This window comes from Temnothorax americanus, unplaced genomic scaffold (genome assembly GCF_048541705.1).
Source record: "Temnothorax americanus isolate GAGA-0224 unplaced genomic scaffold, ASM4854170v1 Scaffold51, whole genome shotgun sequence".
NCBI lineage: Eukaryota > Metazoa > Arthropoda > Insecta > Hymenoptera > Formicidae > Temnothorax > Temnothorax americanus.
The window spans coordinates 1084309-1108604 of record NW_027509668.1 but is presented as its reverse complement, the minus strand read 5'-3'; the positions used below and the strand labels follow the sequence as shown (position 1 = coordinate 1108604).

The window sequence follows — 24296 nt, the reverse complement described above, 5'->3', positions numbered from 1 at the left end:
AATAGAGCGCCCGATGTTGGAAACTCAGCCTTAGCTAAAAAGCTAAAAAGACACACGGGGGCACGGGGGCCTATATTTCTAGTGCAACGTAGTGCAACGCAGTGCAAATCTGCAAAGTTCAGCTCTGCGTGGCTCAGCTGGTTTTCAGCTCATTCAAATTAAACATGGCTCCCTGGGACGCAAACATGACTCGTTGAAAATGAATAAGAATAAGCAAGTTGTCGTTGTTGATTCAACTGTATGCAAGTTATTGAATCATTGCATCGTAACTCACCCCGACCTTGTTGGCTCTAATTAATCTTGGTTCCAAGTTCTCTAACTCGGTCGCTCTGTTCAAGTTAAAGTAAAAGTGCCACTTGCTACATACGTGACGGCAACAGGCAACATGACTGACGAGTGCGATCGCGATACACTTGTGGCTTATAACGCCAACGATCCGACGATGCCGTCGTTGTCATCGCTCGAGACAGATTTCGTCAACTTTCGTCCGCAAAAGGAGTTGGTGTACAATAAACTCTTGCCCTACGCGAGTGAGCTTGATGCGGAATCGCGGATGTGGCTCGCCGAGATCAAGGGAAACTTGGGACGTGCGGTCATGCTACGTGAGCTCATACCAGGATGCGTCTTTTGGACGAGCAGATTAAATTTGTGAGCGACGGAATCTCGCGCTCTTGAAAGCTCTGCAGAGATCTTTTATACTCTTTTCTAGTATTTACGGAGTATTAAAAAAAAAAAGAAAAAAAAGTCCATTTTTAGAAATGATTTAACCATTTAGGATTTAGAAGACAGATAATACTCGTCTTGGATTTACGAGTGTGCGAAAAGCGTCTGGTTGATTCACGAGTTGTAAAAAAGTAAGCTTGTTAGAGATAAAAGGGACTTGGAAGTGTCAAGTATCGCGACCGCCTTATTGTCGAATATCACTTTTGTGGGGGGATAAAAAATCAAATTAGAGACAGAACTAGCGAAGATTACGAATAAATCGGATAAAAACCTCACAAATAGTACGTACGTTATACGTGTCGAACAATTTACACCTGACAAAAATATACAAAGATGGGATAGAACGTAAAATGCTGTCAAGTTGGGGAGAAAAAATTGATACGATACGCAAAGTAATTTATTCTATATCGGAGATGGAAGCATTCTTCAAAAGAAAAAAAAACATTAATTTTCTCTTTTCACGATAAACGGTGATTTGTTTTTGTATTTTTGCACGTATCCGTATCTTTGCTACATAAATTGATTCAAATTACTTTGCCCCTGTTGGTTTGTTAAAAGACGAACATAAAAAATATTTGGATATATTCCAACACGAGATACGAGATACTTGCATTTGTATTCTTCTATATATATAATCCCATCTTGATATTATATCTAAAATGATAAGAATTGAGTTTTGGGAAAAAAAAAAAAAAGGTTCTAAAACTGCAAATTATCCATATTACTAACGTAGATCTATATCTCTCTGATTTACTTTGCTAATCGCTTTACGTATACTGTTTGTTCAGTTGACTCCAGTACTGTCTGCCTTCTAATGTTCTTAATCTATTTTTTTTTTTTTTTAATACTCTGTATTGTACCAATTTATTATGACATATTGGATTAAATTGTCTTTCAGGTATATAGAACTATATGGGATGAAGTTCGGTAAAGAAGATCACATAGCGTTCGTGAAATTAATGTACGAGCTTGTTACCATATCAAATTTGGATACGTGCCTCGTCAACAAATTTTCCGCCACATTGATCTTGTTGTTAAAGTAAGTAAAATGGAAATGGAAGAATGTACTACTGTCCATTGAGTGGACAGTTGTTACATTAAACATTGTCCGATACATTTGAGAAAATTTCCCCCAAAAGTAATAGTTGATAAAAAAAGACAGTTTGTATATAATTTTAACATTTGTAAGTTGCGATTAGGAAACCTATTCCATGAGAGAATGAACTTTATTCGGGCAGAAAGGCAAGATTCTGATCGTAGATATGTCTTTACTTTTCGGACGGAAACACAGCGAACACATTGACGTCGTGGTGTGACATCAATTTACACATTGTGTTTTAAACAATATGAAACACTCTGAAATGGAAATGTAGTAAAGACAATCTAATCTCGAAATGAACGGATTTCTTGCTGCGCAAAAGTTGTTTTCTTATGGAATAGAATTTATTTGATGTAATGTTCTTGGGGGGGGGGGTTGATGTACGTCACCTTTTCTTTTCAGGAAAAAAAAATTAATCAGTCCAGACGAATTACAACTTCCATGGAGACCCTTATATGAGATTATAGCGCATTGTCTACGGCGCAATCCAATTGGAATATATCGTAACTCTTCATTGTTGAAAACTCTATTACATTGTGTGATTTATTCCGTAAAGATTTATTTCCCCGTAAGAATAATTCTTTTCTTTGAGAAAAAGAAACATTCCCAGAATTCGGCACACGACTAATTTCATATATCTCGCAACATTATTGTAACAGTTGAACGCTACGCAAGAAATATTAGATGAATTAAGACCAAAGCTCTGTCCTCACGATGGATTAACAATGTGCACGAGCCTTCAGATTTTAGAGTGTTTTTTACCATTGCAACTATCTCCTGAGCATCATCCCATCGGATATCGGTTGTGGTTTGATGAATTTATGACCATGTGGAAGGTATGCCACAATGGTCCGCAATGGGAAAATGATATGATGTGTTTAATTGCAAGATTGGCAGCTTTTAATATTGGGTATATTGACTGGGAACCGCACGTTCCCTTCATGTTTACTAGATTTATACGGTGCCTAAATCTGCCAGTAACATATAAGCAGACGCCAAACACTTTGAATCATAAAATGGAAATGTCATCGATAAGTATGTGGATAGTAGCAACCTTGGTAAGATTATACATCACAACTTATATATATATATATATATATATATATATATATCACAACTGTATATGTTTATACATACATGTTTTATAGGGAAATGGTAGAAGCACACAGATGTATTTGGAAAAATTCTTGAAAACTATAGAAACGTATTTTTATCCAGCAAATTTTGGGCGATGGGTAGGAAAGTTAAAGGAACTCCTTGTCAAACTTCCATATCATTTTATTATACGTTTACACGCGTACGTGAACATTTAATATATTTCTTCCCTTTTATTCTCCTCTTACCCCCCTCCCTTCCCCTCTCTCTCTCTCTCTCTCTTTTTCTCTGTCTCTGTTTTAATTACTATATTCTCCAAAAAGTATAAAATATAATTAATATTAAAATGTTTAATTGGTTAATGTGTAAATGTATCTTGTTTATGTGGTTTCAGAGAGAGATATGCTAAATCAACGTGGGAAACTCCAATTCCCGACAATTACAAGTTAACCGATTCTGATGTTGACGCCTTTGTCAAGAGTGTGTTGCCAGTAGCTATGACAGCTATGTTTAATAAATTTTGTATAAACGATGCCTGCCAGGCTCTACAGCATCTAGCTACTATGCGACCGAGTTTAGTAATACCGGACATGTTAGAAAGAATGCAGTCTACATTTGATTCACTGACCGAACCGCATAAACTTACTGCTTCGATGATTTGCATGGTAGCTGTTGCGAGACCAATGGTGCAAGGCTCTAGGAATATAAACAAAGGTATGAAACTTGGGCTTTCAAATGTGACGTTACATTGAAATATTCTATAATTTGCGGGTATTCTATAAAACTAAAATCATCGTCATTAATGGCACTGCAACTCGAAGTCGAGTCTCGTGGCCTCCTAGGGGGGATACGCATAGCTAGTTGCCAGTTGCTATGTGTGGAACAACAGCTTAACGTTGTTTCTTCCGAAAAACGGAGCACAGTTTCTCCGCACGAGAGTCCCCTCTTTAATTCTCGTAGTAATTTTTCTTATATATATATATATATATATATATATATATATATATATATATATATGTATGTATGTATGTATGTATGTATGTATGTACACACATCCATTTTCCTCAGCCTATAATTTCACTTTTGTCTACAGGGTATGTTTATTCAGAAGGACCGATGCACGTGTTGCCGCTGCTATTTTCGTTGTTACCCGGAATTGATCCGAACGACGTCGGAAAAACTTTTGCTACGTTCCGTCTTATCTCCGTTTATGCCACGCTGATCCCCATTGTGGACTCTTCTAGATCCACCGCAGTTATGACCGAGGAGGAGAGGATAGTCTGTGAAGCAACGTCGCGCTTCGAGGACTTCATATTGCAGTTTCTGGACAGAGTGTTCATGTTTATAGATTCTAGCTCGTCGGAGAACGTGCGGCTCGAGAATCGCAGCGGTAACTCGAAGAGCAAGCTGGAGTCGATCGCAGAAGCGGCACTTTCTGGCGTGTGCTCGACCCTCCTGAGGGAAATCAGCGCGACGATTTTCGAGAGCGCTCTACACAAGCTGCGCACCTTCATGACGGAACGGATCCTCGAAACCAAAGTCGCGGGTCAATTGGCGGCGGTTGTGTACAATAGTTTCTCTCACATCAACGGACGTGATACCCTGCGCACGCTACTGCCCGCGCTCGTGCAAACGATTTTGCCGCTGGTAAACGAAGAAGAGGACATCCTGAAGGAGGAGAACTTGGACCATCGGCTCTTACACGCTATGCTTATACTGTCCGCGATCGTTGACACGCCTGGCAACAATTTGATACCGCATATGGCGACGCTGTTCGATGTCCTCGATCGCGTTCTTCTCTTGAGATCGACGGACGGCAATAAATTGGCCTGTCATCTGTTGAAGTGCATTTTATCGTCATTGTCGACCATCACTCCATGGCAGTACAGTTCCAACGAGAGAGACTACAACGATGCCAACTATCCTTACGTTAGAGAATGGGGTCAAAGCGTAGATATCGATACGTTCCGCATCAAATGGTATATTCCCGGCGAAGAAGAGATCGCTGTCGTACAACGAATCTTCTCAAAATATTTGACGGTTCAAATTGACAAGCTTAATAGATACTGCAAAAATACTAGTGTATTAAGTAGGTCAGTGTTTCGCGTGGTTTTCAATATCTTCAATATATCTTGCGTTACGTATAGTCGTATTATAAAAATTCTGATTTTTAACAAAAGTAGAGGCACATATACGATTTTTAATACTTAACAAAAATACAAAGTAGAGTATTTTAATATGCAAATTTTTATATTTTTGTGTATAAAATTCATAGAGGTTAAGAGGAGTTATTTCAAATGTTAACACATACATATATAGATGAATAAATAATTCCGCAGGGAGGAACTGTTGGCAAGTTTGAATATCGTATGCAGCATTATCAGAGGTTCCGAATCTGTCCTACCAGTATGGACAGAGGCACCACTCGAATTGATCAAGTCTTCCGTGAAATGGAATATATCTATAACGTCCACGTGCGGAATGAAAGGGTATGTTACGATGCCTGATGGAAGCAATGTTAGACATTATCTCGCCGGGATTATGAGCCAAGTCCAACGGGCGATGCTTGAGAATGCGGAGGACAACACGAAGAGTTTTTTTGGACTAATACGGGTATGTGGCAGCTGTACATTAAACGTTGTGCAAATATATGTGTTGTTTTGCGGGATGATATGCTTTAATTTTGATACTCATCGCTTCTATCTTTAATACGGATGTATACTCTGTGTATATCCGTGTATAAAAGATTTTTCAACTTGGGCCAAATTCTTCGTTCACATTGTGTGAAAATTTTTTGTGTTTTTTTCTTTCTTTTTAAATTATAGATTTGGACTAGTCTATTATTGGGAAAGATACGATTGCGCGAACGTGACGGACGGCGCAAGGGTTTTTTAGTCATCAAAAAGACGTTCGAGGACAGATTGGTGGGAAATAAGAGTCACATAGCTTCGGTGATAATGGATCGCTGTGATATTCAGCACGAGCTCAGACTGATTGCGCAATTGGTCGCCCTTACGGAAACTCACGAACGAATAATATTGGAACTATTCACTCTGGCTATAGGCAGATACGCGGACGTACGCTCGAAAGCTCAGGCCAGTCTCTTCTCCGCCTTTAAAAGTTTACCATATTCTCACTTACTTGTAATGCCTCGTCTTATTGATATTTTGGGGAGAGATACCGAAGAACATCATGATGCGTATAAGGTAACGTTAAATATTAAAAGCTACATATAAACGTCACGTACAAATAATTGTTTATTTGGAAAAACACATTGGTATTAAATTTTTATAAAACCATTTGGAAACAGGGTGTTCTGTATATATTACTCGGACCGCAACCGGCTCCTATTATCACGCAAGGAGATTTGAGTATAGTGAAATCATTATGGCCAGCCATTGTGCTCTCTAAGCCGTCCGAAAAGCTGTCTGTGATCCGCCTGAAACAGAACATCGTAGACACTATAGGCAAATATATATTTATGAATGCGCTCGAACTCGAAATATCCGACGCGTGCTTGACAGCTGCACGCGCTTTATGGAAACACTTGCCGCGAGCAGCCTTGCCACAGCCTGATCAAAAGGAGATAGAGAAGGGTGCGCGAAACCTGGAGCAACTCAATCGATCTAATCTGGCGGCGTATAACGATCTGCTCGATGAACTTTTGCGTTGTATACTCGAAGAATCTCTACATTGGCGGCACAGAGTAATGGCGATGACCTTCATACGAGACTTGGTACATCCGGATCAAACCTATTCCGCAAAATTGGTTCGTTACTTTTTACAAGCGCTTATACACGATTCCTTGGAAGAAAGGAAAATTGCCACCAGAGTGGTGACATTTATGTTAAAGCAACAAAAGCGAAAACATTCGAAGGTACACAAATTTCATCGGATTCTGTCTAGCAAATATTGATTATTTGCATAAATTTTATGCTTTCCTATTTTCTTTTTTTTTTTTTTTTTTAGGTAACCGTTGATGTGCGCAGCTTGTCCGACGAAAGCAGCACATTAAAGGAGGGAAAATCACGAAATATCATGCCCGGTATAAGAGCTGACAACGCTTGGCTTCAGTATAATTACGAAACCCGCCCGTTAACCACCGAGCAATGGGACGAATCTAGATATGTTCATCAACCGTACATAGGTTACTACGCTTGGCCAAAAGTTCTACAAGTATACGCACCTTCCGCCCAACAACCCTGTCTCGACCCGGAAGTGCGCGAGTTAACGGACTGCGAGAGGGAGATCTCGTCCTTCTTCAATGATCCGCAAAATATCGAGAAGCTTATAAATTATTTCAGTCTGGAGGAGAAGAAAGGCAAGGACAAATTCAACGCGTTGAGATGTTTCCTGTTCAAGGGCCTGTTTCGTAATCACGGGATCGTTCATTTGCGGCACTTTTTGCCGCATTTGCAGCGGCTGGTGCGGGACAAGCACGAAAGTAGCCAACGATGTGCCGCGGAGATTGCAGCCGGGATCGTCAGAGGCGCCAAGCACTGGCCGTTCCAGATGACGTGTGACATGTGGCAGGCATTATTGCCCATCATAAGAACCGCGATCGCGAATCTAACGGAGGAGACCGTTATAGACTGGGTTGTGTGCTTCGCGACGATGCAACAACATAGAGATCCTAACAGGCACCACTGGCTACTCGAGTGTCTAATGGAGGAGCCGCCACTGAAAGATTCGTTCGTGGAATGTGGTCGTCTGTACGTGCTACAGTCTGCTTTGAACCAGCAGTCGTGGCGGGTGACGGAACTGCTGCAACGTTTGCTGGTGCGTTTGGAGAACCGATTACTGACGAATCCATTTCAGAATGTCCGAGAACGTTTGGGATCAGTGTTGGTCACTATATTCAACACCGATCTGAGATTCCCGTACAATACAACCGACACCGCGACTCCGCGAATGCAGGCTCTGATCGATAAGATTGTACCGAGACTGGAGCGACTTGTAAAGGATGACGCGACAGTCAAACCAAATAATCTTGACAGAGAGGACAATTTATTAAAAAAAGTGGCTGACGTTTCGGTCGATGACGCAAAAGGAGCCGCGACATCCAAAACGGAAGAACAGGAGATGCCTACAAGATTGTTGAAAATTGTTTGCAAATGGATTACAATTAGCCTGTCTCCTTTGCAGTATACCACAACGTCAGGATTTTATCAAATATTTCCAATCATATGTCAATTAGAAAACTCGGACGCGGACGAGGAGCTTAATAAATCATGTTTACGTACCATGGCGACACTCGCACAGGCATTTACGTTGCCGGAGGACATGTCGGTAGCGCTGGCCGCGGTGAAAACAGTATCCGAACACTCATCGTGGTCTGCTAGGTTCACTAGTTTGGAGTTCCTTCAAGTATTGGTTTTTCACAATATGGGCATAATTCTTAGTAACGCGTTGTGGATTGACTGCGTTAAAGATATCGTTTTGCGCCTGTTAGAAGATGACCGTTTAGAGGTCAGAGAGAAGGCTAGTCAAGTACTCGGTGGACTATTGCACTGTACGTTTATTATGGATCAAGAGAAATTACTGGCAAGTTTCTAAAGATTATTTATAATTCTGGGTCTAATGATTCTAATCTTCTAATTCTGGATTCTAAGAAAGTTTAAGACCTGAATATATTTAGATCGAATACATAGATCATTATACATGCTTTTAGGAGGAGTTCAAGAGAAAATCAAAGACCCGGTTGCAAAAGAAAAATAATTCTATCAATCAAGACGCGTTGGGAAACGTCAAGATTGACGCGATACGTATACGTCATGGTGGTGTGCTTGGACTATGCGCTTTCATTCATGCTCATCCGTATGATGTGCCCAAATATATGCCTTCGGTCTTCGAACATCTCGGCCTTCACATGAATGATCCGCAACCTATACCGGTAATTTAACCGTGTAATAATAATAATAATAAAGTTTTTCTTCAATACTTAATGATTATCTTTGTTAAATATCACGTATACGTTCTCTCTCCATACATACAAAGAACAAGTCGCTAAAATTTCTTAAAATTTTATTTAAAAAAAATGTGTGTGAGTGTGTGTGTGTATGTATGTATTATACATACGAAATACGTATAATTCAGCTATATTAATTATATGAACAAGTTTTAATTAATTTGTTTGAATTATAGATGACCATAAGGAAAACTTTGAGTGATTTCAAACGGACGCATTACGACGGTTGGGCAGGAATGAGAGGCCATGCCCAATGCTTTACAGAAGAACAACTAGCTGTATTACAAGATTTAACAGTGCCGCCATCGCATTATGCTTAATCAGGGGGGGGGGGGGAATTTTTCGATACAATATAGCAATATAACGTGTAATTGCAGAATTGATAGTTTTAACGGTAACTTAAGAATGAAAATCATGTCCATAAAGAATGTAATGTGGTTATTAAAAATTAAACAAAAATGACATTTGAGAGCCTACATTTGCATTCTTATTTTCTATATAATTTTACAGATAATAATTTGACAAAGTATACCATAGCAGGAGATTCTAGATTTCAACCAAATTTTCATGAATCAAATACTTGTATATATCTGCAAGATTTAAAATTAAAATTAGATATTTGTAATTTTATCGTAAAAAAATAATAACGTTACTTGTGAACAAACTAAGAAAATTTGCTCGACTGAATAATGTGAAAGGCTCAAACGAGGTATTAACTATTTTCCTTCCGAGTATTTTCTATTATTTTTTAGGCAGTCTCATTATTATCGTGTTTAATGATACACATGATTATTTAACAACGGCAATTATTAATTGTTTGTAACGGTAATCAATCGTCACAAATGCCGTGCTAAAATTAATCCAAATAATCATGAAACATTATTTGACAACGATGAGTAAAAAATGGTAATATGCAAATTCAAATATACAATATTGTTTATTTAAGGTAAAAACTATATGATTTTTTTATATTTGACTACTACATGGTAGATATTAATTTCATCCATTTTCAATTCTTTTTACATTTCTTCCCAAGTATTTATTATTTACTTATATATAAATTTGTGTTCAATACAGTTTATTTTAGCAATTTTTCGTTAATGTCGTTAAAAATAATATATCCTAAAACATGTCTTAAATAATATTGCGTTTAATAAAAACGCTATAATTATGTTGTATAAATTAAGTTATAGATCAGCTTCTATCAACAGAATATGACATTTCTCTCTCATTTTAGAAATATTTTATAAATATTATCGCGAAATAATGCGACTCGATATATATATATATACACAAAATCATGCATTTAAAGAGAATCTTCAATCTTCATATAAATTATAAAGTTCCGCGAGTAACTTATCTGACAAGGAAATTTTTGGATTATCAGTTTCGCAATGAATATTATTCCTCGGCTCCGAAGGATTAAATCGTTTAATATTAGGTGTCAACAAACAACTCATACGTGACTTTAAGGCCATATATTCCTTCATAGGCCTCTCTTGCGTATTTTCATTTTGGTATTTATTTTTCGCGGGAGTCTGATTTATAAACGGTGTACGTGGTATATTAGATTTCCTGTTAACAATATCCAGCTCGTTTTCTAAATTCACGAAGCTATCATTTGCGGCATTCAAATTTTCAAGCTTTTTACATTGCTTTACGATCGGCGAATTCAGAATCTCTTTGTTTTCTTTGTCGCTTCCAGAAGCAAAATACATTTGATCCGATAGCTGCATCTCGGGATTATCTTTTCCATTTGTCTCCAAAAAGTTGGATCTATTAACGTCGAGCATTTTATGAGTTTCTTTCAAAGTGTTATCGTGTTTCGTATCAATGATAGTGATGCACGGTAATTTGGTGTCTATATTATCCATCGCTTTCACGTTATCGTTTAGATTCTCTGTTATTTCTATTATTTGTTGCGTAATCTTAGTCTCATTCGCGTCTTTAATTTCCTTGTTTGCCATATTTGTCGCGGATAACACGTTTGTAACGGTAGTCAGTGTTAATTTTAGATCGGACATATCTTGCTCCAATCTACAGACAAGATGGTTCAATTTGGATCCCAAAACTGTGAGTTCTGTTTTACTAAGAGTTGCACGTTCATCTTCGTTAGTGCTACGTTGTTGATTCAAGCACGTCTCGCTTATAATTTTAACGGTTTGTAAAGATGAATAAAAATCTTCATAAATATTTGTAGACGAAGTTGTAGATGAAGATTTTTCTCCGTCAACTTTTTTAAATGAAAAGCCTCTCGCCTCTTTTACTTTTTCCGCGTTTGGCAGTACAACGGTCGCGTACGACCGCGAATGGCGCTCCGCACAGCAATCATCATTTCGATCTACGTCATCGTCATTCGGCAGGTCGCGATCAATTCTCACGTTCGTATCACTTGCCGAGGACAAATGTGATCTGTTGATTATTATGTCACAATCGTCATTTTGGCTTTCGTAAATGCCAACGTTTGACCGTTCGTTCGACGTTAAATCCTCTGGGATTTTTTCCACCGGACTATCGTCCGTATCTGCAAGATCTGAATAGGAGGAATGTAAAATGTTTATACCGGACTGTTCGTTTACATTAAACGTTTGCGATGAAATGCTCCGTATAAGGGACGTTTTGTTTTTCTTCACATTTACAACGGAATCAACACGCGTACTTATATTTGCCAACGGAGGCGAACAGCTTTTCGATGACTCGGATAGCCTGGGATTTGTATTTTCAGAACTTGATGTTAAACGGCGAAATTGAGACACCTGAAGCTTATTTTGCTTTCTGTTTTTAATATGCATGTCTTTTATAGTATTCGGTGGCAGTAGGACCCTTTTCCTCGTAGACAAACCAAAGATTTCCTTTTTTGGATAATTATTTTCGTCGTTCGTACCAGCTTTTGCACATTTTTTAATTTTTGTCACAGAATTTAATGTTTCTGTAAATTTTAAATTTCGCCGTGCATTTCGTTCGTTACGAGGCAATTTCATACACGTGTTTGTCACTGAAAAAACGTAATAAGGAAAATGTGTAAATTGCTCGTAATAAAATGTACATTATATACATATACATATAAACTGTACAAGTAGGGAAATACTGACCATTTTTCTTTTGGCTCGATGCTTTTTTTAGATATGGAGTAATTCTTTCAGGTAGACTTGGTTTAATAGATGAATCTGCAAATAATACATTGATATGTGATTTCTGTTATCGATATAACGTTGAAAAAATAAAAAATGTATACAGTACATACATATTTCGCTTTCTACACACACACACACACACACACACACACGCACGCACACACGCACGCACGCACACAAGTAAATATACAAATTTATTTATATTCTGATGTTCTAAAACGAACACACCTATACCTAATATATCAAATCTATATATATATATATATATATATATATATATATACAAAATTTGTTTAATATAAATAAAAAAATCAGTATTACTTTTTTGACCACTTTGTAAATGTCCAGATGATCCAAACAACTGTGCAATTTTTACTGGTTGAGGTATCTTCCGTACTGAAATTACAATAATAAAAATTGGTTATCCAATATAAAGCAGCCGATACAGCGGAGTTTCGGCTGAACGCAGCCAATGCTTTAGCAGATATTAATTTATACACTAACCTGTACTTTCAGATTGTAGCGATGTAAGGTAACCAGAGTAATTTGCTTTACTTATTATTGGATTCATCTTAAAAATACCTAAAAATACAAAAATTATGTAAACTTGTAAATTTTATTTTATGTACGAGATAAAAGAAAAGCAAAAACGATGTCCGCCTTAAAACACTATGCGTGCAGGCAACACAATAATTATACATATACATATTTAGACATAAAAAAAAAAAAAAACAATTTTGTGGAGATTACTCGTTGTGGAGTTTATTTTTTAATGCAATCTCTTACTAAAAGAAAAAAAGGGTAAAACAATACTTGCCATAAAATTGGTATTTCTTAGCGAGAAACGTCTACTTCTTCAAGGATAAACAAAACATTTGCTCTTTCTATCTCTCTCAATGCGGAATATATGTATATTATTGGGCAAATTATAATTTCGTCGTACAATAAAAATAAGCTGAATTTTATATTTTATACGCAGCCTAATTACGTGTGATTAATTAACATCATTACACAACTTTATTAACGTGTGACCATCGCAGCGAGACATCTCAAAATAAGTATCAATTACAATTACGCGAACGTTACGAACTTCAAACTTGCCACAACTGAGGTTAGTGTGGTTAAATGGTAATAATGTAATAACGGTCGGGCGTCACGAAGTATATAAATGAAATAGATTACAGGTTGGTCAAAGGAAAGAGTAAGGGTTGGTTTATAATAGCCGTAACCGTTGATTTAAGCCGTAATCTTTAAGAAATTGACCAATCACAGTCGATTATTCTTCTCACATTCGACTGTGATTCACTGTGATTGGTCAATTTCTTAAAGATTACGGCTTAAATCAACGATTACGGCTATTATAAATCAACCCTAATGGAGGATTCACCGTGCGTCCGATCACGTCCAATACGACGATCCGACATCCAATAATGGAGGATTCACACTGCGTCCGATGTTCGACGTACGTACGTACGACGATCCGACATCCAATAGGAAATTTTTGTCTCTAATTATAAATTCTGTTATTGGATGTCGGATCGTCGTACGTCGAACATCGGACGTGATCGGACGCACGGTGAAAAGGGCTCAGTCGTCTCACACACACACACAATGAGAAAAGTATAGAATAGATAAAGAGGAATAAGGAATAAGGCATGTTGTAACGTAGTAAAATGGGAGTCGCAAAGTCGTGAGTCGCAAGAATTGAACCACGCACAGTCGATTATTTTCTTTAAATTCGCATTGTAGACCCAGCATAAATCGTAAAATTATAAAATTGACCACTTTACAGACGAATTTGAGGAGAATAATCAACTGTGCGTGGTCAATTTCTACGATTTATGCTACGATACGCCCGACGTAGAACCGGTCTTATTTATTTATTTATTTTACCGTTGGCTTTTGGCCATATGAGCGATACGAGCATATATGAGCTCCTTCCCATTGATCCCGGTCTTGGGTTCTGGTCAGTTCTGGTTGCCACGTTGACCACATGACCACGACGCGACGTTACGTTATCGGCACTTATCAGTTACCCCCACGAGGAGTTGAAAGAAGTGGAAGAGAAAGAGGAACTGTGCCACTGCTAACTGCTTACATCATGCTTGATCATGCTTATGCAGATTCCGGAGCTTAACCACTCCGTTCGGAATATTATTGAGAATAAGCCTGATACACTGATTGGAGTACTTAATCGATTCTGGAAAGCAACCTCTGGCACGAGAACAAATCAGAGCTGTTATAAAGTATTATGGACGACGAGCTCGAAGATCGAATTTTGTATCAGGTGATGAAATGATACTACGTAAGAAAAGATTTAACAACGTCGAATTATACACAGTGTTGTATTTTAAGATAACGCAGTGCTGAGCGCGTATATTTTAGTTTATTTAGTTCTGAAAAATTTAATAAGTATATAAATATCTTACTACAGAACAATTAGTATAGAATATGTGTATGTGTGTGGTGTGTGTGTGTGTGTGTGTGGAATAAATATTGACTTATATCTTTCAACCCCAATGACAAATACAAATAAATTTGAATGACATAAATATAAATTTCAATTTGAGATGTGAAAATATTAGATATTAAAGATTTGTTGGTTGTTATATATAAAGATAAAATAACGTTACTTTTTTGTCTAAATTTTTGTTAGAAGCTTTTTGTATTTGTAAAGAAATACTTTATTGTGTTATATAATTCCCATCTTTTTAGACGACACCGTATATCAATGAAACCTTGAGCTTGAGCCTATTTTTTTGGCTCAACTTCTTGCACGGTTCATCTTTCCTCTTTTTCTTTTCACATTGAAGAGAAAGAGAAAAAAGATGAACCGTGCGAGAAGTTGAAAGAAGTTTCTAAAAAGAACAAGCTTCTTGTTTTCTAAATAACCTCCCTCCCCATTTAAAAATATAAACTGTTTGTAATTTTTGTATACGTACAGACATATATATCACACGTGAAGCTCGTATCCAAGTTTGCCGTGAGCATCCCTACTGGATTAAACGCTGGGATTAACGGTCCATTAGGCTACCTCTGCAGGATTATGCGGATTTACGCTCTAAAACCAGAGGTGCTAGTCTGTGGCATGATTCTGGCAATTATTCTGTTTTACATACAAGCCGTGGATGTCTGGAGCAGAGCGCTTCTAGGAAAAATTCAATATACTCTGGGACGTACTACGTCTAAGGTGCGAATATATTTTAAGGACGCATTATATTAATTGTATTGACATTAAAAATTGTTTCAATTAAATTCAAGTCTTTTTTTTTATATTTAATTACAATGTTCTCTAATTATGAGTTTAAACTTTTGATACTTTTAATATCGTTTTTTTTTCTATAGACGGTACTCGAAGTTTTATTTAAAGTCGTGTTAAGATAAAATTGCTTTTGTATAAAGATATATTGTATCTATTCTTTTTTTCTATGTTAGGTGTTTTTTTTTCTCGTCTTTTGCAGGTGTCTACATTGAAATTTTTAGTTAACGATTCAGTGAATACTGGAGTAAAACTTAGTTGGGAGTTAAAACAAGATCACGTTGCGGCGTATGCTGTACAGGGACATAGAGCTCGGATGGAAGACCGTTTTGTGGTGAACGATGACACGAATAATACTGGAGTTTCCTTATTTGCGGTATTTGATGGCCATGGTGGTGAGGTATCCATTAAATTATTTATTTATTGCATTGTTTTTTATCTTAAAACTCCTGGTCCCTGCTGATGCTGTCCTCGTTTAATGACGACAGAAGCGAGAAATGACACGTGGAAAATTCTTGCGTGGTATTTGCAAATAGAAAGATATTTGGGCAGAATAACACTTTAAATCACTTCGGCACACTTCAAAAATACTCCGAGTTCTACCCATATATGTCGCAAAGCATATCGATATTAAACACAAGGCGCAGATGAATAATTTATGCTCTTATTCACAAATTTTTTAGCTTAGAATTTAAACACATAGTGTATTCTATTTCGTGTTAATAACTTTAGTTGCCCAATAGTTTTTAAGAAAAACCACGAGATAATAAAACTGAAAATAATTATTTCTCTTACTGTAGATTAATCGATGATAAATTCAATAATCTTTGAGAAAAAGTAAGATAGTACAACTGAAAATAAATATGTGTTTTAATATTCTAACATGATTGATGAATTTTCTTCAAAAAAGAAAAAAAAAACACAAGAGCACACTTTAATCGCATATATGTTATCTCTTGTTAGTTTGCAGCCAACTATGCTCGCGATAAACTTATCTCCAATATTAACGAAAAAGTTATTGAATTGAAAAACCTACTGGCTGGCAAAGCACCCACTTATCAGACTGAGCTGATCTTAAAAGAGCTAGAGAAAAAGAAAAACGACAACAAAAGAGACGAAAAGTTTCTAGATCGAAGAAAATCTTTTCGAAAAGTCGCAAGTACATCCTTAACGGATGATTGTATGAAAAAAGCTATTGAAGTGACTGATCCAGAATTACTCGATAAACTAGAGAGCATAACGCCGATTACGAGAGAGGTAAGAATATAGTACGTACAATTGAAATAATAAACGAACATACGTAAGGTTATCGTATTAGTAGCACCCGTAATCCGTGACAAATACTATCTAATATTATGCTATGAATTATATAATTTTATCGCACACATATTTGCGCATAAAATATTTTAAACAGTTGTTCAAGTTATTTCCCTTATAAACGAGATTGTATATGAAATTTGTTTATAACTTGTGTATATGCAACGTACTGTATATAATTTGCAAGGTAGCGAATTAACAAAACAACATAGTTTAAATACAACAAGAATTCGTCACCCTTAATGTAATTTTTTTTTAATTTCTTTTTCAAAGAAAATTAATAATTTTATCCATGTAATTATATCCCAAATACTGTAGACATTACTGTAGATATTCTCCACATTAAGTTAATCACAAGTTTGGTCGGAGTCGCTAAGAAGACAGAGAAATTATTGTTTGAATATTTAAAAAAATGTTTTTTATTTTCAATATATTTGAGTTTTCCAAATTTTTTTACATACGTATAAATGTTTGTTTATGTCTAAAGTAGCGTAACGTGACGTTAAAAAATTCAAATTTTTTCATTTTTGAAGAATCTACATATCTTTTTCTACTTTGTAATAAAATATAATATATTATATACCACATTTTCCACGTTGGTTGTTTCACATCTTTCAACATGGTTGACATATTATAAACATTCTTTTTGTGAACTATCATTTAGAAAGTATCGTCTACTTTTTGCCGCTACTCCTGTTTGTTTATAGGTCAGACCATGTAGATCGGGTGAGAAGCAAATACTCAAAGTGGACACGATGACGTACATTGAGGGGAATAAAATCAATTATGGCAGGCTTCTAACGGATGAAGTTCTAGCAGCGGACAAATTATTGGTGGAAACTGCTAAGAAGAACATGGATGTAGCTGGTATTTATCTTTGTTTTACTAAAAAATATTTTTACATCTCACTCAAGCTATTAAACGATCCATCAGATACGGTCTTTATGGGAAAGAATAGAAAATATATAGCAGAACATATCTCTTAACATTAGAAAATATGAAATCATTTTCTTGCAGTGAAATATAAACGAGTTACCGTGAATGCGAATGAAATCGTAGTTACTTATACAAGACGTCTAATAAAAAATAAAGGGATCAAATCTTTTAGAGAAACTAACGTGGACATGATATTTTTGTCTTTATAATATTTTTTACTTTGAAAGAAAAGAGTGTGAAGGTAATATCGCAAGATTACTTAATTGTTTTCCTAATGACCAACAATTTATGACTGAAAGTCATTTAAAATCAAACAAGAAACGAATTGGAATAAAATTGCAACGTTTGTATTCTTCTCAAAGGAAGAAAGCAGATTTCGCGTTTGTTTTAGCAAGTAAGAAACGAACGATACTCGTATGTAAAATACAATATATATAAAGAAAATTCTGAAATATAAACTTTCGAAAATGTAAAATATTTTTAAGTAAAAGACGAAGACATCTCATTATTTATGGTTACCTGTTTATTTTATTATTTATATATATATGTAGTTGATGTCCTTTTTTAAATTCTTTTTCCACGTTTCTCGTTTTAGGTACAACTGCTTTAATTGCTCTTTTGGAAGACAATAAGTTGATCGTAGCGAATGTTGGAGACTCTAGAGGAGTAATGTGTGATGAAAAGGGCAATGCTATTCCTTTGTCTTTTGATCACAAACCTCAACAAGTATTTACCGCTTTTTATATTTATTTAATATTATTTTAACCCAAGTCACACAATAGTAATTCAACGTAATTGCATTAATATTTATTATAATATTAATCCGCAAGTAATGACTTCAGGTCTCAAGTCCGCGTATTCGAGGCTAATAAATCTACATTGGTGATTATATACGATATTTCTAGTAATAGCAACAGTAGTAGTAGTAATAGTGGAATTTATGCCAAAACCATGACGTTACTGCAAAACATCATGGCTATTTTATTTTGATATAAGAGGAAATCTATTTCAAATTTAAGAAAGAATTTACACACAGTTGCGAAGATTATAAATACATTCAAATATTGATCATCATCGAGCTGAATATTATATATCGCTAGGAATCAACGAATAACGTTATCGGATACGTCGGATATAAATATAGAGAACCACCTTGCATGCGTGCATAAATCTCCTTCTCTTTCGCTCACATGTATTATATATTTGCGACTATATATTTCGCGTCATATTAATCCATATTGATCGTCATATTAAATCAATCTGTTTCCAGGAAAGAGAAAAGAGAAGAATAAATAAAGCCGGTGGTCTGGTAACTTTTGACGGCGTATGGAGAGTCGCTGGTATATTAGCGACTTCTCGCGCTTTGGGAGATTATCCTCTAAAAGATAAAAAGCTGGTAATTGCTGATCCGGATATTTTAACATTCGATTTGAATGATCACAATCCCATGTTTATAATATTGGCATCTGATGGCCTATGGGATACGTTTTCGAATGAGGAGGCTGTGGCTTTCATCAAAGAGCGTATCAATGAACCACATTTTGGTGCAAAAAGCATTACGTTACAGAGTTTTTACAGGTAAGACGTAGATTTAATTAAAAAAAATTTATTCATGCGTATAAAGGTAGGTTTTCGTGGGCAGTGAAATGCAGTTTGCTGCTCAAAGTTCGGACCTATACGGTACACTGCCAGTGTTGAAGCCCGCGAACTTCGAGCAGCAAAAATTTGCCGGAAAGTGAGCCAAACTAATTGTAAGTTAGCGAGTAAGTTAGTAATTTCTAGGAACGTACTAAACTGCTGCTCGCTGCTGCTGCATTTCACTGCCCATAAAAACCTATCTTAATGCACGTAAAAGCAGGGTTGGAGATTTAGAAGATGTGCAGGGTATCACGCATAAAAAGTATTTTTTGTTTTCTCCGAAACTATTCCGAAAGCTAACGAGAAACGTCCTTTTTGCACTCTGTTTATAGTTTGTTGTTGCATTGTTGTTTTTTCAAATGACAAGATCTTTAGAAAAAGGCAATCTCCGTCCGATCTTATAATCGAAGGAAACCAGCATTAATGTTACTTTTGATATTTTTTTAGAGGATCTGCCGATAATATCACGGTTGTCGTCATTAATTTGAAGGATCGCAAATTCAGCGTATCGGAGGCCAGGAAGAACCAGTTATGATCTTGATAGCGAAGTTGTTTTTTCACTTTAAAGTTCCGAAAGTCTAGTCATAAAATGAATATAACTTGTTGCAATTTAAGCTAATTTATTTAAATAATACATGTAGAACATGTTTCCTCGCGTTTGTAATGTGTTCGTCGACATTACAAATAATATTGAAATAATTTCAATAGAATATTATTGTGAAAATAATTTTGCAAGTTTAAGAACTAAAAAAAATTACTTATTTACGTATTATATTTACGCGGGCAATAATTTGAAGTACATTAATTTGTAAAATTTTGTTTTACTTTCTTTTAATTATTGAAATAACAAATTTAACACAAAATTAGAAACTTATCTGGTATCTCCATCCATGGAACTTGCAATTTGTTAATACAGTTAGAAAGACTATTATGTAAAGGCTATTCCAAAATTACAAATTATATTGCTCAGTAAGTATAATGAGAATCGGCAAATCAGTAGCAATGTTATATAAGTATTTAATCATCAGGTCAAACTGGCTTTGTCCTAAGAAAGACATTTTATGATTGGTATAACTTTGTTACAGCCAAGTTGTTTTTAACACACACATATAAATTATCTCTATTTCTTACATAAAAGCATATAATTTTTTTACACACATCTATTTTTTGCTTCATTATGTATAAAAGATGTTAAATATAGACATGGTATGAGAGAATTCATAATCTTATTTTCATGTACAGAGCAGTGGAATAAAATATAATCTATACAGGATCTATTTTTATACATTTTTTATTTAAAAATTTTTATCAATTTTTATCTGTATCGAAACATACGTATACATACGCGCGCGCGCGTGTGTGTATGTGTGTGTGTGCTTTGTATGTATGGATGTAGACGCGTGCACCCTTTCCTTTTTCTCTCATGCATACATATAAATATATCGAACACCTGACTTTTACATGTGTGTATGTACACATACAAACACACACCGTCTCGATTATATTTATAGTATTTTTTGGTTGTAATAAAAACACTTCAACTTGCTGTTTTTGAGAGAGATTGTAATAAAATTTTCACTCATTTAAATATAGATGAAAATTATTTAAGCAAGTAGTTTATTATTTTTTTTTCTACTCAGTTTTCAACATTAATATTCACTGATTTATTATCATCACTCTCCTCTTTCTCACTATCATCTTCATTTTCATTGTCTTCTGAACTTTCCGAAGAATCGAACCACGTTTGCGATGACAAATCGTCCGCTATTAAAGTTTTCCATTCATCTAGCCTTCGACAATCTGCATTATATACATATACTTATATATTATGTACACATATACATATATTTAAGAGAAAAAATACGATAACATTAAAAAAATTCTTTCTTAAGATTATCTTTAAAGTTACACTTTAAAATCCTTGTTTTGTGAATGGAATTATATGACTTTCTTATATCACTTTTAATTCGATGACAATTTTCACCATTAGACGATACACATTCAACGATATATGATAATCAAAATCTCTCTATGACTTCCAATATGAAAAATTACATGCGTGCATACATGTGAGTGTGTGTGCAATGCACGTACGTGCATTGAGATCATTTTAATAATGTTAATAAAATAAAATCAAACAAAATGCAAACAAGAGAATTAACGAGGACATTATTTAAAATATAAGAAAATAGAAATATGTACAATTAATGAGAGTATACCTAAGCTGTAGAAATCGGAAAAAGTGTATTGCCGATCACCCTCTTCCATTATGCCGCCATACAAATACAAGATGTTGTTCTTCATCGCCATTCCAGCATTTATTCGCGGTAATGGCAGAACGTTCGTCTCTTTGTCATTTGTCACTGTCGAGGTGGGTTGAAGTGACGATGAGGAAGATGTCGATGGCTCCGTCGAACCTATCGTTACCTATGTGTATACACACACACACACACACGTTTGCTTATTATACACATATACGTAGTAACTAAATAATTTAAAGAACGTTTTGTGGCATTTATTTAGAAACCCCTATGATATTACTAAAAAGATTTCAGTAACAGGATGATAATTAAGAACAAAAAAGTGAAAAAAGCGAAAAAACCGTACCGTGAATATTCCATCATCATCTACAATAACTGTGGCGTGCACGGACGTCGAAAGATCTTCTATCACTTCCTCATCTGAATCCGTACTCTGCTCTGCTTCCTCACCGCTTTCTTCTCTCTGGTTTCTTCTTCTTCTTCTTCGTCGTTTTTCGGTGCCACCAGTAAGAGTCGTTTCTCTTTTCCCGGTTAATGTTACAACGCGCCAGTGTAATTTCTCCAAGTCTAACACAAACAGATCGTTGTAAAATGTTCCACATAGATCTTCTTCCTCGTCATCACCGTCGTCGTCGTAAACACCGCCAAACACGAAGGCCTGATTAGCGGCGGGCTGACGTAACGTGGCGGTAGCGCCACATCTCGGGCTTATTCGGATCCCAGTTTGCTTCACGCTGACCCATTTATATTTGGTTACGTCATTTTTGTCCGCTTGTGTCAGGAGAAACATATCATCGTGAATGCAACCCAACTCTACGTTCTTCTTTACTTTTTCCTTGCTGTAGCCGCCATATAGGAGGACTTTATTGTCCGGAGTCGGCAGTAATATACAGCCCGATCGAGGAGTAGGTGCAACACCTTTCGAAGAAAGAAGAGAACGTCTTCACTCTCATCATAGAATACATACTCTGTCATTATTGGCAATTAATTACTTGTAAAATTATGATAAACTAATAAAATATCTTTTTCAATTCTTGATAAAACTACTTAAATGTGTCTGTATGTACACGCGCGACAAGATATTTCATAAAATAATTGGTGAATATTCTTAAATTGACGAATTGACAAGTTCTTGCATAAAAATTCGATAAAATTTTCCGAATTTAAAAAGGTTTTACAAATTTTTGGTGAAATCGTTGAAACAAATAATAAGTTAGAGTGGGACAAGTATATTTTGTTTAACTCTAACTTACCGCACCAAGGTGCACTAGTTCAGCAATGCAGCAATAGGAAACAGACCTTTAGATTTCATTCAGTCTCTTACCAGCAGGTTCGATTTTCCGCCACACGTAAGTCTCCGGATCAAAAATGTGAACGTCGTTGAAATATTTGCAATCGTGTCGCAGATTGTCGTGGAATCCGCCAAACACTATTAGCTGTTTCTTCACGTGTACCATTCTGTGCCCGCTTCTGGCTGATGGGCCGTTTAGAGCTCTAGAATCATATATGAATAAACATACCATACATATGTGAAATACAAGGGTATATTTTGTACGTATGTATATACGCATATGTGTGTACATGTGTGCGTAATAAACATGCACATACACATACACAAATATTCATATATACATATGTATATATTTACGTGTAACGTGTAAATATGTATAATTAAATATGCATGCTTACTATCGCAGTACTTACGTGATCTTTTCCCATTTCTTGTCAACAAGTCGAAACACCCACAAGTCCCGATAGTGATAAAACTGTAACTCGCTTGGACTTGTGAATTCGCCGCCAAACACCCACAATTCACCACCGTGATTCGCCGTGGCTACGGCCTGATGACCGCACCGCGGCGGCGGTGCCCCTGGCGCCTTCACCAACGTCCATTCTCGCTTATTTATATTGTAAATGAACATGTCGCCGTAAACGATTGTCTGAGAGGAGAAATTAAGAGTAACGGCGATTAGATGAAATAATTTCGAGATTTTGGTTTGGTTTTTATTTAAAGCACGGTAACACCGCGCGCACACGCGTTCTTTTTACACCGCTAGGGTGCTAGATAAAATCTTTCTATATTAACGTGTGCGTGCATTCTCATTATCAAGCTTGTTGGTTGATGAAAAAATTCAAATGGGACACGGGATAAATATCATATTATATCACATATTACTTGTCGACCGTCGTGAAACTCGCCGCCAAGCATGATAAGTTCATCCTTAAAAGGATGCGCCGTCAGAGTGAAATTGACTCGTCTAAGCGGCGTATCCACCACCACTTCCTTAATGCATTGCCTGCGAGCCTCTTCTTTTTCAATTTCAGCAACAACCTTTTCTATGTCATCCTGCACGAGCAAGCATGAAATGCAACAGTAACGAGCTAACTTTTAAATACGATTGATAAAATTGATAAAATATAAATCGAATCCTCAACAGATAAATGTTTAAGGTGAATTAGATGAAAATGATTTCCCGTTTTTTCTATAACATTGATATTCTATACACAAGTACAAGACGAAAGAGAAAAAGGAACAAATCTAACCTCACCTCACCAATAGCCGCCGCGTCCTTCTTCCGCTTAGCGCTAAGCTTCTTTTCGGTTTTTAATGCAGTCTTTACCGGACCGCTTATCTTGTTCTTGTTTTTCTTCTTATCTTTTTTCCCCATTGCCTTTTGTATCGCAATATGCAAAATTAACTCAATCAAAAAAGGAACGTTTATAACCTATCCCGGGCATGGATATGACGGGGATGGTGATGGGAGAGAGAGAGAGAGAGAGAGAGAGAGAGAAACCCGCGTTTTGGGGCCAGTAAGTTCCTATATTGCCCGCTAGAGATTCAGCTAGATTGCCTGCCTGTTGCCTC

At 36.1% G+C, this 24296-nt stretch overlaps 4 protein-coding genes across 6 annotated transcripts; 2 read left to right on the top strand and 2 right to left on the bottom strand.

The window, feature by feature from the left end:
• The first annotated feature begins 109 nt into the window (after positions 1–109).
• Positions 110–9361, top strand: LOC143904361 (proteasome activator complex subunit 4B). Of its 2 annotated transcripts, none has more exons than XM_077418981.1 (13): positions 110–648; positions 1622–1762; positions 2225–2390; positions 2482–2880; positions 2971–3119; positions 3312–3631; positions 4011–5010; positions 5257–5530; positions 5743–6123; positions 6228–6794; positions 6887–8461; positions 8589–8810; positions 9062–9361. In XM_077418981.1, exons 1-13 carry the CDS (start codon positions 386–388, stop codon positions 9203–9205), a joined length of 5601 nt encoding a protein of 1866 aa, XP_077275107.1. In that variant the 5' UTR covers positions 110–385; the 3' UTR covers positions 9206–9361. The 2 variants fall into 2 exon arrangements, with proteins under 2 accessions (XP_077275107.1, XP_077275108.1); XM_077418982.1 differs by lacking the exon at positions 110–648 and adding an exon at positions 693–854.
• LOC143904362 (uncharacterized) lies at positions 9222–13156 on the bottom strand. The gene is made up of 5 exons (XM_077418984.1): positions 12837–13156; positions 12524–12601; positions 12341–12415; positions 11978–12052; positions 9222–11880 (listed from the first exon to the last, which is right to left on the bottom strand). The coding sequence occupies exons 2-5, from the start codon at positions 12588–12590 to the stop codon at positions 10205–10207; spliced, it is 1893 nt and encodes a 630-aa protein (XP_077275110.1). The 5' UTR covers positions 12591–12601; positions 12837–13156; the 3' UTR covers positions 9222–10204.
• Positions 13157–13638: 482 nt separating this feature from the next.
• On the top strand, positions 13639–20442 carry LOC143904376 (protein phosphatase 1L). 2 transcript variants are annotated; one of them, XM_077419015.1, is made up of 8 exons: positions 13639–14306; positions 14964–15209; positions 15481–15678; positions 16242–16535; positions 17303–17462; positions 18127–18257; positions 18802–19109; positions 19617–20442. In XM_077419015.1, the coding sequence occupies exons 1-8, from the start codon at positions 14271–14273 to the stop codon at positions 19702–19704; spliced, it is 1461 nt and encodes a 486-aa protein (XP_077275141.1). In that variant the 5' UTR covers positions 13639–14270; the 3' UTR covers positions 19705–20442. The 2 variants fall into 2 exon arrangements, with proteins under 2 accessions (XP_077275141.1, XP_077275142.1); XM_077419016.1 differs by having other exon boundaries at positions 13641–14324.
• On the bottom strand, positions 20080–24200 carry LOC143904374 (kelch domain-containing protein 4). Its single transcript, XM_077419006.1, has 7 exons — positions 23980–24200; positions 23607–23777; positions 23135–23370; positions 22755–22924; positions 21777–22348; positions 21389–21596; positions 20080–20969 (listed from the first exon to the last, which is right to left on the bottom strand). Exons 1-7 carry the CDS (start codon positions 24097–24099, stop codon positions 20806–20808), a joined length of 1641 nt encoding a protein of 546 aa, XP_077275132.1. The 5' UTR covers positions 24100–24200; the 3' UTR covers positions 20080–20805.
• Between the last annotated feature and the right edge of the window lie 96 nt (positions 24201–24296).